General features: G+C 46.2%; 1 protein-coding gene across 5 annotated transcripts in view; it reads left to right on the top strand.

The window, feature by feature from the left end:
- The window catches only part of LOC117999768 (protein HIRA), an 89925-nt gene that overhangs the window by 60611 nt on the left and 15733 nt on the right, over positions 1-13581 (top strand). For all 5 annotated transcript variants that reach the window (XM_034989116.1, XM_034989111.1, XM_034989113.1 and 2 more), the window contains 8 exons: positions 6681-6885; positions 7259-7363; positions 8625-8773; positions 9936-10097; positions 10702-10760; positions 11177-11282; positions 12706-12828; positions 13317-13480. In XM_034989116.1, coding sequence (XP_034845007.1) covers positions 6681-6885; positions 7259-7363; positions 8625-8773; positions 9936-10097; positions 10702-10760; positions 11177-11282; positions 12706-12828; positions 13317-13480 — 1073 coding nt within the window. The remainder of the gene's footprint in view (positions 1-6680; positions 6886-7258; positions 7364-8624; positions 8774-9935; positions 10098-10701; positions 10761-11176; positions 11283-12705; positions 12829-13316; positions 13481-13581) is intronic.

Below are 13581 nucleotides of genomic sequence, written 5' to 3'. Positions count from 1 at the left end.
CGGATTGTGCTTTCAGTATTGTATCAAACACTCATTGCCAGCATAGTCAATAATATTGTAGTAACTTTGTATGGTGACAGATGGTAACTACATTTACCATGGTAAGCACTGTAATATAAAAATAAATTTGCCAAACCCAGGCTTATTAGACTTCCTACCATGTTTTCTTCTAAGTTCTTCATTTATAGTTTTGCGTTTTACACTTAGATCATTTTGAGTTAATTTTAATGGGAGATGTAAGGTATGTGTCTAGATTCTGTTTTTGCATGTGGTTGTACAGTTGTTTCAGCATCATTTGTTGAAAAGACTATCCTTTCTGTGCCTTTGCCTTAATCACAGATCACTTGATTATATTTGTATGGATCTATTTCTAGTGTTTTATCTTTCCATATAAATTTTAGAATCAGTTTGTCAATATATACAATATAATTTCCTGGGACTTTTATTGGGATTCCATTTAATCTCTAGATCAAGTTATGAAAAATTGACATCTTAACAGTATTGAGTCTTCTGGGGCACCTGGGTGGCTCAGTCGGTTAAGCGTCTGCCTTTGACTCAGGTCATGATCTCAGGGTCCTGGGATCAAGCCCCACATCAGGCTCCCTGATGAGCGCAGAGCCTGCTTCTCCCTCTGCCTCTGCTCCAACCCCTGTTTGGGTGCGCACTCTCTCTCTTTCAAATAAATAAAATCTTTAAAAAAAATAAACTTTAAAAAGTATATATTGACGGGGCGCCTGGGTGGCTCAGTCGGTTAAGCGGCTACCTTCGGCTCAGGTCATGATCCTGGAGTCCTGGGATCAAGCCCCGCGTCGGGCTCCCTGCTCAGCGGGGAGTCTGCTTCTCCCTCTCCCTCTGCCTGCCTCTCTGCCTACTTGTGCTCTCTATCTGTCAAATAAATAAATAAAATCTTTAAAAAAAAAAAAGTATATATTGAGTCTTCTTATCCATAAACATAGAATATCTCCATTTATGTAGATCTTTTATTTCTTTCATCAGAGTTTTGTAGTTTTCCTCATATGGAATTTAGACATATTTTGTTAGATTTATATCTGATTATTTCATTTTTTGATGCTAATGTAAATAGTATTATGTTTAGAATTTCAAATACCAGTTGTTCAATACTAGTATGTAGAAAAGCAATTGACTTTTGTATATTAACTTTGTATCCTACAGCCTTGCCATAATTGCTTATTAGTTCCATTTTTTGTTGTCTTTGATTCTTCGAGATTTTCTACAAAGACAATTATGTCATCTGCAAATAGAGACAATTTTATTTCTCCTTCCCAATCTTTATGCCTTTTATTTCTTTCTCTTACTGCATTAGCTAGGATTTCTAGTACTATATTAAATAGAAGTAATGAGAGGGGACATCCTTGCCTTCTCAGTCTTATGTGAAAGCATCTAGTGTCTCACCATTAAGTATTATGTTAGCTATAGTTTTTTTTTGTGAATATCCTTTATCAAATTGAGGAAATTCTTCTCTAATCCTGGTTTGCTAAGAGGTTTTTTTTATCATGAATGGATTTTGGATTTTGTCAAATGCCTTTTCTGCATCTGTTTATATGTGATAAGATTTTTCTTCTTTACCTTTATTAGATATGATGGATTACATTAATCACTTTGAATGTTGAGTTAGTATGCATATCTGCATATAAATACCATTTGGTTGTTGTGTATAATTCTTATACATTGTTGGATTCAATTTGCCAATATTTTGTTGAAGATTTTTGCATCTATGTTCATGAGGGATACTGGCCTATAGTTTTTTTTCTTGTAATGTCAGTATCTCGTTTTTATATTTGGGTAATGCTTGCCTCATGGGTGTTAGGAGTTATTTCCTCTGCTTCTCTTTTCTAGAATATATTGTAGAAAATTGGTATAATTTCTTCCTTAAATATTTGGTAGAATTCACCAGTAAAACTGTCTGGGCCTGGTATTTTTTTTCTTGGAAGGTTATTAATTGTTGATTCATTTTCTTTAATAGGCCTGTTCAGATTAGTTATTTTTCCTTGTGTGAGTTTTAGTTGATTGTTTTTTGTTTTTTTCAAGAAACTGGTCCATTTCACCAAAGTTATCCAATCTGTGGGTTTAGAATTATTCATAATATTCCTCTATGTTCCTTTTATTGTCCATGGGAGCAATAGTGAAAGCCCCTTTTGCATTTCTGACATTAATGATTTTGTGTCCTCTCTTTTTTTCTTGATTAGCCTGGCTACAAGTTTATTAATTTTATTGCTCTTTTCAAAGAACCAGCTTTTTATTTCATTGATTTTTCTCTGTTGTTTTCCTGTTTTGAATTTCATGGATTTCTGCTCTAATTTTTATTATTTATTTTCTTCTCCTTGCTTTATATTACTTTACTTATTATTGCCTTATTATTATATTACTATATTGCTATTTGTTATTTATTTGCTTCTGCTTGCTGATCTTTTTCTAGTTCCTAAAGGTAAAGCTTAAGGTTTTTATTGCAGGTCTTTCTTCTTTTCTAAAATATGTATTCTCAGGGCTCCTGGATGGCTCAGTTGGGTAAGCAACCAACACTTGATTTTGGCTCAGGTCATGATCTCAGGGTTGGGAAATTGAGCCCCACATCAGGATCCATGATCATCAGGGAGTCTGCTTGAAGGTTCCCTCTGCCCTTCCCCCCACTCTCACTCTTGCTCTCTCTCTCTCTCAAATAAATATTTAAGAAAAAATAAAGGAGTTGTCTGGGTGGCAATCGGTTAAGTGTCTTACTCTTGGTTTTGGCTCAGGTGGTGATCTCAAGATCCTGAGATCAAGCCCTGTGTTGGGCTCCATGCTCAATGTGGAGTCTGCTTAAGACTCTCTCCCTCTGCCCCTCCCCCCCAAAATAAATAAATAAATCTTTAAAAAATAATAAAAATAAAAATATTTTCTGCTATAAATTTCCTTCTAAGCACTGTTTTCACTGCATCCCACAAATTTTGATAAATTACATTTTTGTTTTCATTTAAATATTTTTACATTTCTCTTGAGACTTTTTCTTTGACCATATATTGTTTAGAAGTGTGTGGTTTAACCCTCCGCTTAGGGGTTTTCCAGGTATCTTTCTGTTATTGTCTAGTTTAATTCTCTTGTGGGCTTAAAGCATACTTTGTATGTTTTTTATCCTTTTAAATTTGTGTTGTTGTTTTAAGATTTTATTTATTTATTTGACAGAGAGACACAGCAAGAGAGGGAACACAAGCAGGGGGAGTCAGGAGGGAGAAGCAGGCCTCCCGCTGAATAGGGAGCCCGATGAGGGGCTTGATCCCAGTACCCTGGGATCATGACCTGAGCCAAAGGCAGACATTTAACGACTGAACCACCCAGGCGCCCCATTATCCTTTTAAATTTGTTAATGTTTTATGACCCAGAATATGGTCTATCTTAGTGAATATTCCATGTGATCTTGAGAAGAATGTATATTCTGCTACTGTTACATGAAGTATCTTATAAATATCAACTAAATTCAAATGAATGATAGTATTGTTGATTTGATTAATTCCTTATTGATTTTCTGTCTGCTGGATCTGTCAGTTACTGATAGAGGTAAATTGAAATCTCCACTTACAATTGTGGAGTTGTCCAGTTCTCCTTGTGGTTCTATCAGTTTGCCACATGTATTTTGATGCTCTGTTGTTAGGCATGTATACATTAAGGATTGCTATGTATGTATACATACATATACATAAAGGAAAATTGGCCCTTTTATCATTATGTAATGTTCCTCTTTATCCTTAATACTTTTCCTTACTCTGGTGTCCACTTTTTCTGAAATTAATATAGCTACTCCAGTTTTCTTTTAATTAGAGTTAGAGTGGCATACAGGCATATGCTAGAGATATTACAAGTTTGGTTCCAGACCACCACAATAAATCAAATATTGCAATAAAGCAAGTCAAATGAATTTTTGGTTTCCTAGTACATGTAAAAGTTGTAGACTGTAGTCTCTTAAGTGTGCAATAATAGCATTATATCTAAGAAAACAATGTACATACCTTAATGGAAAAAATACTTAATTGCTAAAAAATGCTAACCATCATCTGGGCTTTCAGCAAGTCATAATCTTTTTGCTGGTGGAGGGTCTTGCCTCAATGCTAATGGCTCCTAACTGTTCAGGGTGGTGCTTGCTGAAGGTTGAGGTGGCTGTGGCAACTTTAAGACAATGAAGTTTGCCACATCAGTTGACTCTTCCTTTTGTGAACAATTTCTCTATAGCAGTGCCATTTGACAGCATTTATACACAGCAGAACTTCTTTCAAAATTGGAAGTCAGTCCTCTCAAAGCCTGACAGTGTTTAATCAGCTAAGTTTATGTGGTATTCTAAATCCTTTGTTGTCAGGGCACCTGGGTGGCTCAGTCGGTTAAGCAACTGCCTTCAGCTCAGGTCGTGATTCTGGAGTCCCAGGATCGAGTCCCGCATCGGGCTCCCTGTTCGGTGGGGAGTCTGCTTCTCCCTCTGACCCTCCCCCTCTCATGCTCTATCTCTGTCTCCCTCCGTCTCTCAAATAAATAAATAAAATATTTTTTTATTTTTTTAAAGATTTTATTTATTTATTTGAGAGAGAGAATGAGATAGAGAGAGCATGAGAGGGGGGAGGGTCAGAGGGAGAAGCAGACTCCCCATTGAGCAGGGAGCCCGATGCGGGACTCTATCCCAGGACTCCAGGATCATGACCCGAGCCGAAGGCAGTCGCCCAACCGACTGAGCCATCCAGGCGCCCCTAAATAAAATCTTTTTAAAAAAAAATAAATAAATCCTTTGTTGTCATTTCAACAGTCTTTACAGCATCTTCTCCAGGAGTAGATTCCATCTCAAGAAACCACTTTCTCTGCTCCTCCATGAGAAGCAACTTCTCATCCATTCAGGTTTTATCATGAGATTGCAGCAATTCAGTCACATCCTCAGGCTTCACTTCTAATTCTAGGTCTCTTGCTGTTTGCACCACATCTGCAGTAACTTCCTCCACTGAAGTCTTGAACCCCTGAAAGTCATCCATGAGGGTTGGAATTTACTTCTTCCAAATTCCTGTTCATGTTGCTATTTTGACCCCTTCCTATGAATCTTGAGTGTTCTTAGTGGCATCTAGATGATGAATCATTTTCAGAAGGTTTTCCATGTACTTTGTCCAGATCCATCACAGGAGTCACTATGTATGGCAGCTATAGCCTTACAAAATGTATTTCTTCAATAATAAGACTTGAAAATCAAAACTACTCTTGATCCATCATGGCCTGCAGAACAGATGTTGTGTTAGCAGTCATGAAAACAACATTAATTTCATCTGCCTGATGAAACAGATGTCCGAAAGCCATCTCTATCAGAGGTCTTGGGTGACCAGGTGTATTGGCAATGAACAGTAATATTTTTAAAGGAATCTTTTTCTGAGCAGTAGGTCTCAACAGTGAGCTTAAAATATTTAGTAAACCATGCTGTAAGCAGATACGGTTTCATCTAGGCTTTGTTGTTCCGCTTATATAGGGTAAGGCAGAGTAGATTTAGCATAATTCTTAAGGCCCTAGGATTTTTGGAATGGTAAATGAGCATTGGCTTCCACTTCAAGTCACCAGCTGCATTGGCCCCTAACAAGAGAGTCAGCCTGTCCTTTGAAGCCAGACATTGACTTCTCCTCTCCAGCTGTGAAAGTCCTAGATAGCTTCTACTTTCAATACGAGGCTGTTTGATGTATATTGAAAATCTGTCGTTTACTGTAGCCACCTTCACTAATTAGCTAGATCTTCTCAATAACTTCCTGCAGCTCCTACATTAGCACTTGAAGTTTCACCTTGCACTTTTAGTTATGGAGCTGGCTTCTTTCCTTAAAACTCATGAACCACCCTCTGCTAGCTTCAGACTAGTTATTCTAGTCCTATTGTACCAGAGCCCTGTTGAAATGGTGAGTTTTTTGGGGAGGAGAAGCATTCTATTATCTCATGATTAAATCTTGTTGTTGTTGTTGGACCGGTGACCCTGGGCTATGACCTTCAGAAGAATCCCTTAGCCCACGCGTGCGTGTGTGCGTGCATGTGTGGGCTAGGCTATAGGTGGTTAACTGCCCTGCTGCTGAGTCACATGGGGTCTAGTAGAGTAGTTTCCCTTGAAGGCAGGCTTTTGTTAAGGAGAAGGGAACTCTGGGTGTATTTCAAATGGTTCCTTTTCCCTCCCCTAGCCCAAAGCACACAGGGGATTTTTCCATCCCTGATCTTCACCCATGACAGCCTGTTAGAGCTCCTGGAGGTAAAGCTAACATAAATGTGGGTACCCTCCTGCCACTGGACCCCCAATAGTTTTAACTTACAAGCCAGCCCACGCTCAGCCTCCAGCAGTGTACCAGTTACTTTAAGTCTTCCTACCAGTTAGGGCTCCAGGGCCTTCAGCTCCAGGTGAGCTCTAGCTTTCTGTCTTCACCTGGTATCTCTGGTTTCCAGGGTGGTAGTTTGCCTTGTGACCTTACTTCTCTGATGAATCCAAGAAAAGTTGTTGGTTTTCAGTTTTTCAGCTTTCCTCTTTGAGAATGGGAGTGACAACTTCCAAGCTCTCCGCATGTTGGAGCAGAAACCAGAAGTCCTTTTTTACTATTTTTATTTATTAACTTTTGGTGATGAGTATGGATTTTATAATTATTTTAAACTTAATAGTCATATGGAGTAGGCCATGGATGTCTGCGTTTGTGCAGGTTGAAAGAGCAAAACCTTGTGAAAGAGCTGAGGCCCCGGGACCTCCTGGAGAGCAGCAGTGACAGCGACGAAAAAGTCCCTGTGGCCAAGCCTTCCTCGCTGTCCAAGCGAAAACTGGAGCTTGAGGTGGAAACGGTGGAAAAGAAGAAGAAAGGGCGGCCTCGGAAGGACTCTCGGCTCATGCCTGTGTCTCTGTCTGTCCAGGTGAGGCCAGCAGGCCCATGCGGTCTCCCCCAGCCCAGCTCGTGAGCTCAGTGCTGGAATATGCACATGCCCGAGTAGGATAAGAGAGGCCGTGCATGCCACTGTGTGCCTCATCAGTGTGGAAACAGTTGGCAGAAACATGCAGACCCCCACACCTGCCCTCAGCCTACTCAGAGTCCTTGAGCAGTTCCCTGGGGTCAGCTACTCATCTGGAAAGTGGGGGTCTTTATAGCCTTCATCTGCACTTTTACCCTCACAGAGTAGGCAGAAATGCCTGGGGAATTGGCCTGGCCTCACCACTGGGTGACTCACCTTTACCTGACGTTGCCCTACAGTGCTGGGGCGGGGCTCAGAGACATTTCTGCTCTTGCAGTCCCCAGCTGCCCTGACCGCAGAGAAGGACGCCGTGTGTTTGTCTGTACCAGCACCTGCACTGAAACTGCCCATGCCAGGTCCCCAGAGAGCATTCACTCTCCAGGTGAGCAGGCTTCCTACCTCTGCACACTCTCTCCACGCTCCCCCTCTGTGTAAACCCTGAATTGTCACTTACTTAGGGCTGCTTTTCAGTGGCTCTCCATCACTTCCCACATCTGGGGAAGTTGTAGTTAATCAAGGCCAGATCACTAGCCTCTTCCTCAGGGATTCCCTTGCTGCCCCCACCTCACATTTCTCTCCTCTGTGCTTTGCCCTTACAGTCCTGCTGCCATCTTCTGGATGGCCAGCCCCTTCAAAACTTGTTTCAGGTATTCCCTTCTGGAAGCCTCCTTGAGCTCCACACTCAGCCCTGGGCAGCCTCAGGCTTGGTGCAGTTGGACTGCATGGTAATGGCCTATCTCCCAGTCAGTTTGCTGGCCCTGTCCCCTTCCCAGGACCCAGCAGAGTCGTCATCAGGGCTATTTGAGTTCTTGGAGTAGAGCTTATGACCATGTGCTTGTTCAAAACACAACTCTAGAACAAAGAATCCATTATGCCCAGAGGCCTTCCATTCATTCCATCTAGCACCTGACCTTGGACATGCCACAGGTTCACGCCTCTTGTTCCTGAGCTCAGGTGCACGTCCTCAGGAAACCTTCTAGGACCCCGCACACAGGTCACTTTCCACTGGGCACACACTGCCCCACGCAGGCTGGTCCTCATGGGACACTAGAGAGCCAATGTCAGCCCCTCCCACCACAAGTCTTTCTGGGCCTAAGGATAGGGACCCACGTGGTTTGTTCCTGTTGCTGTTGTGCATGGAGACAGGGCGCACAAACCCCCTTCCAAACTCTAGCCACTGCCTCCCCACCCCCACCCCGCCCAGGGGCTTTCCCACTGAGTGCTGCTTGGGACTGTTCTTGGTTTCCAGGGGTCTATGAAGGGGCCTATCTCCCAGTCACATCCAGCCCTCTGCGCCAGTTCACCCGCTTTTGTGGCCACACAACTGCAGACTGTTCAGCTGTTCTGCCTGGGTTTTCCATATGGGGATATCCAGTTCATCAGCTCCTTAGGCATGAGAGATGAGGCTGAGCAAGCTCCCAGCCCTCTCCCTGCCCTGGGGGCCACACATCCAGACGTCTGGCCTTCTTGTCCCACCCTATTACTGCACACATTGCCACCCTCCTGTTTACCAACCAGTTCTGTCTGCCTCTCTGTCTTCCTCCTGCTTTGGGGTCTTTGATCATCTCACCTGTCACATGACCCAAGTCTCAGTGGGCCCACCATCACCTGAAAAGACATTGTGTTTGCTTTCCTCTACCCAGGTGAGCTCCGATCCCTCCATGTACATTGAGGTGGAGAATGAAGTGACTGCCGTGGGAGGTGTGAAGCTAAGTCGTTTGAAGTGTAACCGGGAAGGGAAGGAGTGGGAGACGGTACTCACCAGCCGGATCCTCACTGCTGCCGGCAGCTGGTAAGGGCAAGAGTCTTTGCCCAGCCCAGCTTTTAATGTCAGGGAAGCACCAAGTGCTATGCTGTGTGACCTTGTTACTGTCTGAGGCGGGAGGAATTGCCCTACATGCCAGCTTCCAGAGGCCTGTACCATGCCTTGCCCTAAGCTAAGCGTGTGCATGTCTTCTCAATCCCCACAAGACCTAATAAAGTCACCATCATTATCACCATGTTACAGGTGGGAAAACTGTCTTAGAGGGTCAACCAAGGCAGGATTTCCACCCAGATGTTCTGATTCCCTTATTTGGCCAGATTCCTAAAGTCTCAGGTTCCAGGCTGAGCTCTGTCTGGCTCTCTGACATGGGATCATTGTTTCTCTGGACCCCCAGATTTTCATCTGGGGAAGTCAGGATGGATTTCTGATTGTCCTGTGAGTCCCCAGCCTAGCCCTGTCCATATTCTGCACTTTGAGAGGACACCTTAATTCAGTGGTTAGTCCCCCAGTGTCTTCCCATGGACTTTCAGCCATGGTCCCCTAGAGCTGTTTTTATATGTGCTTGATCTGGAAAGAGGACCAGCATTTTCCTCAGGTGCCTGTTGAGGCGTAGGACCTTCAGTCAGGTCCATGTATTTGATACTCTTAAAAGGATTTTACAAAGATAATTGGCTTAGATACAATCACTTTGACTAGACCCTTAATCAGTTATCATGAGGCTGCATGTAAAATGCTTTCATAGTGTCTGTGAGTACTTGGCCTTCCATCTTGGGTCAGGGTTCCCATGGGCCCTGAGTGAGTGCATGGTGTTGCACCTAGAAGGAACCATTATTCTGTACGTCCTTTTCATTCTCTGCCAAGATGAGCAAACTGAGCTTCCTGATCCCAGGCGCCCACAAAGGACAAATAGGCCTGTGTGCTGGGTGTTGCTGTGGGCTCCCCCTGGATCAGCATTAGTGTGAGCTCAGAAAAGCTCAAGCTGCCCCTGAAGGGAAAGAGAACACATTCTCTTTAATCAGAGGTCTCATTTAGGCTAGGCTGCATCAGCCCTGCTGCCCCGGTCCTTGGGCAAGCCCTCGTAGCAGGCACGGGGCAGGCACAGACAGAGGGAAGGCTCTGCATTTCAGGGCTGCTGCCTCTGCCACAGCTCCCGATGATCATGACGCCCGTCCCCTCTGTGCCTTTTCAGTGACGTGGTATGTGTTGCCTGTGAAAAGAGGATGCTGTCCGTGTTCTCCGCCTGTGGTCGCCGCCTCCTCCCTCCCATCCTCCTGCCGTCCCCAATCTCCACTTTGCACTGCACGGGCTCCTACGTCATGGCGCTCACTGCTGCAGCCACGTTGTCTGTCTGGTGAGAGGCAGGCCCGGGGTGGGGCAGGCTCCAAGCAGGATGGGATGGGGTTGTGCAGGTCCCCTCTCACTTCAGGGATAGGGAAGGCAGGAAAGGGGGCCACTCGGCAGACATGTCCTTGGGCCCTGCTGGCCTGGGCATCTTAATGCCTAAGGAGGCCTGAGCAGTCAGTCACGCATTGCTTGTGATAGCCACCCTGCGTTGAGGGAGGGAGAGTGTGCAGTGGAAGTGGCGCAGGCTGCCTGCCCCTGCTGCCATCCTGATAGCAGCAAAGCTCATGACAGATCACACAATGCCTAATTGCATGTGCCAGGGTCCAGAAAAGGGATCTCAGCTACCAGAGCATGGCCACACTTCTCCCAGAGTTGGCATGGTGTTGGTGGCAGGCCCCACAGCTCTGTTGCCTAGGCCCTCTCCCATAGACTTGTGCAGAGGTAGCGTAGTGACACATGGGGAGTGGAAGCCCTTTCCAGCGCAGAGCCCCCATCCTGGAAGCAAGGGCTGGGTGTGTACCGGGGACCATGGAGTGGGGTCTGATCACCGAGGCACATTCTGGTGCTTTTACCCCAGCTGCAGAGTAAGCTGTTCCCTGTCTCCCTCCTAGGGATGTTCACAGACAGGTGGTTGTGGTGAAAGAAGAATCTCTACACTCCATCTTGGCAGGTAACCTCAGCAGCAGACCACCCCTTGTTCCCTGGGGTGGGGGCAGGACAGCTTGGGTTCCTAACATGAAAGCATCCTGTTCAGCCTAGATGGAGAACCAAGCTCTGGGCCCAGCCCGAAGCATTTCGTGTTGTAGGGGATGTCGTTATGTTGTAGGGGATGTCGTTACATGGTAGGGAGATGCGTTCTCTCCAGGGGCATATTTGAATGGGTCCCTAAGAGGTGACAAACAGCTTGTGGATGACAGTGAGACCAGCATGCGCAGATTAGAGCAGTGACTGCCTAGTTACATGTCAGTGTTAAGATACCTGTTGCTGGGACTGTGGGAGCTGTGGTTTGCATTTCTCCTTAGGTGCATATGCAGGCACCTGCTGTTCAGAATGCACCCAGGACCCGTTCTTGTGTTGTCTCCCCAGGAAGTGACATGACAGTGTCACAGATCTTGCTGACACAGCATGGAATCCCAGTGATGAACCTGTCTGATGGGAAGGCATACTGCTTTAATCCGTCGCTTTCTACATGGTAAGTAAGCCAGCTCCTGGCCCTGCCCTTCTGGGAGAGTGTCCATCTGAGCTGGAACGAAAGCAGTCAGGCCTGCCTGGCCCAGCTTCTGACAGTCAAGCCCTGGAGTGGATGCTGTGGTGGCAGCCCTGCTGGTCTCTGTCCACTAGAGGAGAGCAAGAGCTCAAACCCGCCAGTACAGGCCCCATGGTCCCTGTGGGCAGGGGTGCTTTCCTTCTACATCGTTTTCTGGGTCACTTTGTTTGGAACAGGCATTTGAAGATTCTTATGGTTGTCGATACACATTTCCAGCCTCGCCTCCTTAGCCATTGTCAGCATAGGTGAGTTGGCTTCACAACAACTTCACCACCATTCCTCAATTTTTGTAGCTTAGCAGGAGCTAGGTAGCACTTCTGGCTGACTTTGTGAATTAGTGAGGTTGGACAGTCACTTATCATGTGTTGTGGTCTGTGTCTTTCCTCAGCCCATTTTGGAGTTTGGAGGCTTTTTCTGTATTTGTAAAATCTCTATTCCTCCAAGACTTTAATCCAGATGTGTAAAGTGTGTACATTGTGTACCAGCCAGTCAGAAATTCTTTTCTTCTGCCTGCACCTTTGGTCCTTCATACCCAAACCAGCTGCCTTCCAGCCCTCTTCTGTTAAGAGTTGCCAGGCACAAGTTTATCCTCCCATTGAGATTTCTTTCTTGAGTTTAAAAAAAAAAAAAGCGGGGGGTGAGGGGCGGAGGAAGGGCGCTGCACCTGGCTGGCTCAGTCATGAAAGCATGCAACTCTTGATCTCACAGTTGTAAGTTCAAGCCCCATGCTGGGTGTAGAGATTACTTAAAAATAAAATCTTAAAAAAACAAAACAAAAACAAAAGTTTACCTATTCCCAGCTCTTCCAAGTTGCAAACTTGTATATTATATGTGATTACTGTAATAATGGAAACAGGCTGGTTGTCTAAGAAGGGGAATGTTGGCTTAGTGTTTTACAAAGGCACCTATTTTTAAAGTGTGGCTAGAATGTTTTCAACAAAGATGTGAAAGGTCCAGAGAAGGTGAAGAGCTGACTGCTTGGGATGCTACAGAAGCTCGGGAAGGCTAGAGCCTGGCATTCCTGGAAGCTTCCAAAGGCCGGGCCATGTGGGCCCTGGGCAAGTGGGCATCCTATGCACACTTCATACGCAGGCCCCTGTGCTCAACTTCTGAGACCATGGAGCTCAAGTGGTCCCAGCGAGAGCCCTGTTGATGACCTTCACCATCATTGATTTTGCCTTGTTATGAAACCTGTCCCTGAGGGCCCTGTGGAGAGAATGCAGTGACAGCCTCAGCTGGCACTCTGGCTGAAGGTCATGTGGTGCCTGCTCCTTGGTGGCCTCACCACCAGCCTTTCTGGTGGACCTCCTGGTTTTCCTGACCTCTGCTCCTGCTGTTGCCTCCCCAGGAACCTGGTTTCTGACAAGCAGGACTCCCTGGCCCAGTGTGCGGACTTCAGGAGCAGCCTGCCTCCCCAGGACGCCATGCTGTGCTCCGGACCTTTAGCCATAGTCCAGGGCCGTGCCTCCACGTAGGTGACCTAACTGCTGGGGGAGGTGGCCGGGTCATGCAAGCACAGTCCCACCGGCCTGCTCTCTGACTGCCCACCCCCTATGCCTAGCTGCTGCTTAGCACAAGCAGGCTCAAGGGTGCCAACGGTTGTGGGCCCACATTGGGTAATATCTCAGGGTGCTAGGTCACAAGGCCTGTCACTTCAGGGCACAGATAGTGGTCTGAGGTGCTACGAGTCATGGACACGATCATGGGCAGTATTTGGGGTGGGGAGGAATGAGCTGCTGACCTGTCACCTCGGGCCTAGATAGGAGGTACAGGGTGGGACAGGGGTGCTAGAGTTGCCAGGAGGCCTGTGGCTGGGACATGGGGACAGGTTAGCCAGCATGGAGTCTGACACCTGCCCCTTTACTGGCTCCTCACTGGTGCCCAGGGGCTCGCGGTAGCAGCCTCCTGACCCACGTAGTACCCACTGCCTCATGATGCTTGCTTTGCCGGTCTCTGCAGTTCAGGAAGACAGGCAGCCCGGCTCTTCTCCGTGCCTCATGTAGTGCAGCAGGAGACCACCCTGGCCTACCTGGAGAATCAGGTTGCGGCGGCACTCACCCTGCAGTCCAGCCATGAGTACCGCCATTGGCTCCTCCTCTACGCTCGGTACCTTGTGAACGAAGGTGAGGTTTCTGGTGGCCCTTCCATCTTCTTGGGCCTGACTCAGTTTCTTTCCCAACATGACTCTCCTGAAAGCCCATGAATCAAGGCAGAGTGCAGTGGT

This window comes from Mirounga leonina, unplaced genomic scaffold (genome assembly GCF_011800145.1).
Source record: "Mirounga leonina isolate KUSES-001 unplaced genomic scaffold, KU_Mleo_1.0 Mir_481, whole genome shotgun sequence".
Lineage (NCBI taxonomy): Eukaryota > Metazoa > Chordata > Mammalia > Carnivora > Phocidae > Mirounga > Mirounga leonina.
This window is presented reverse-complemented; position numbering and strand designations above follow the sequence as displayed.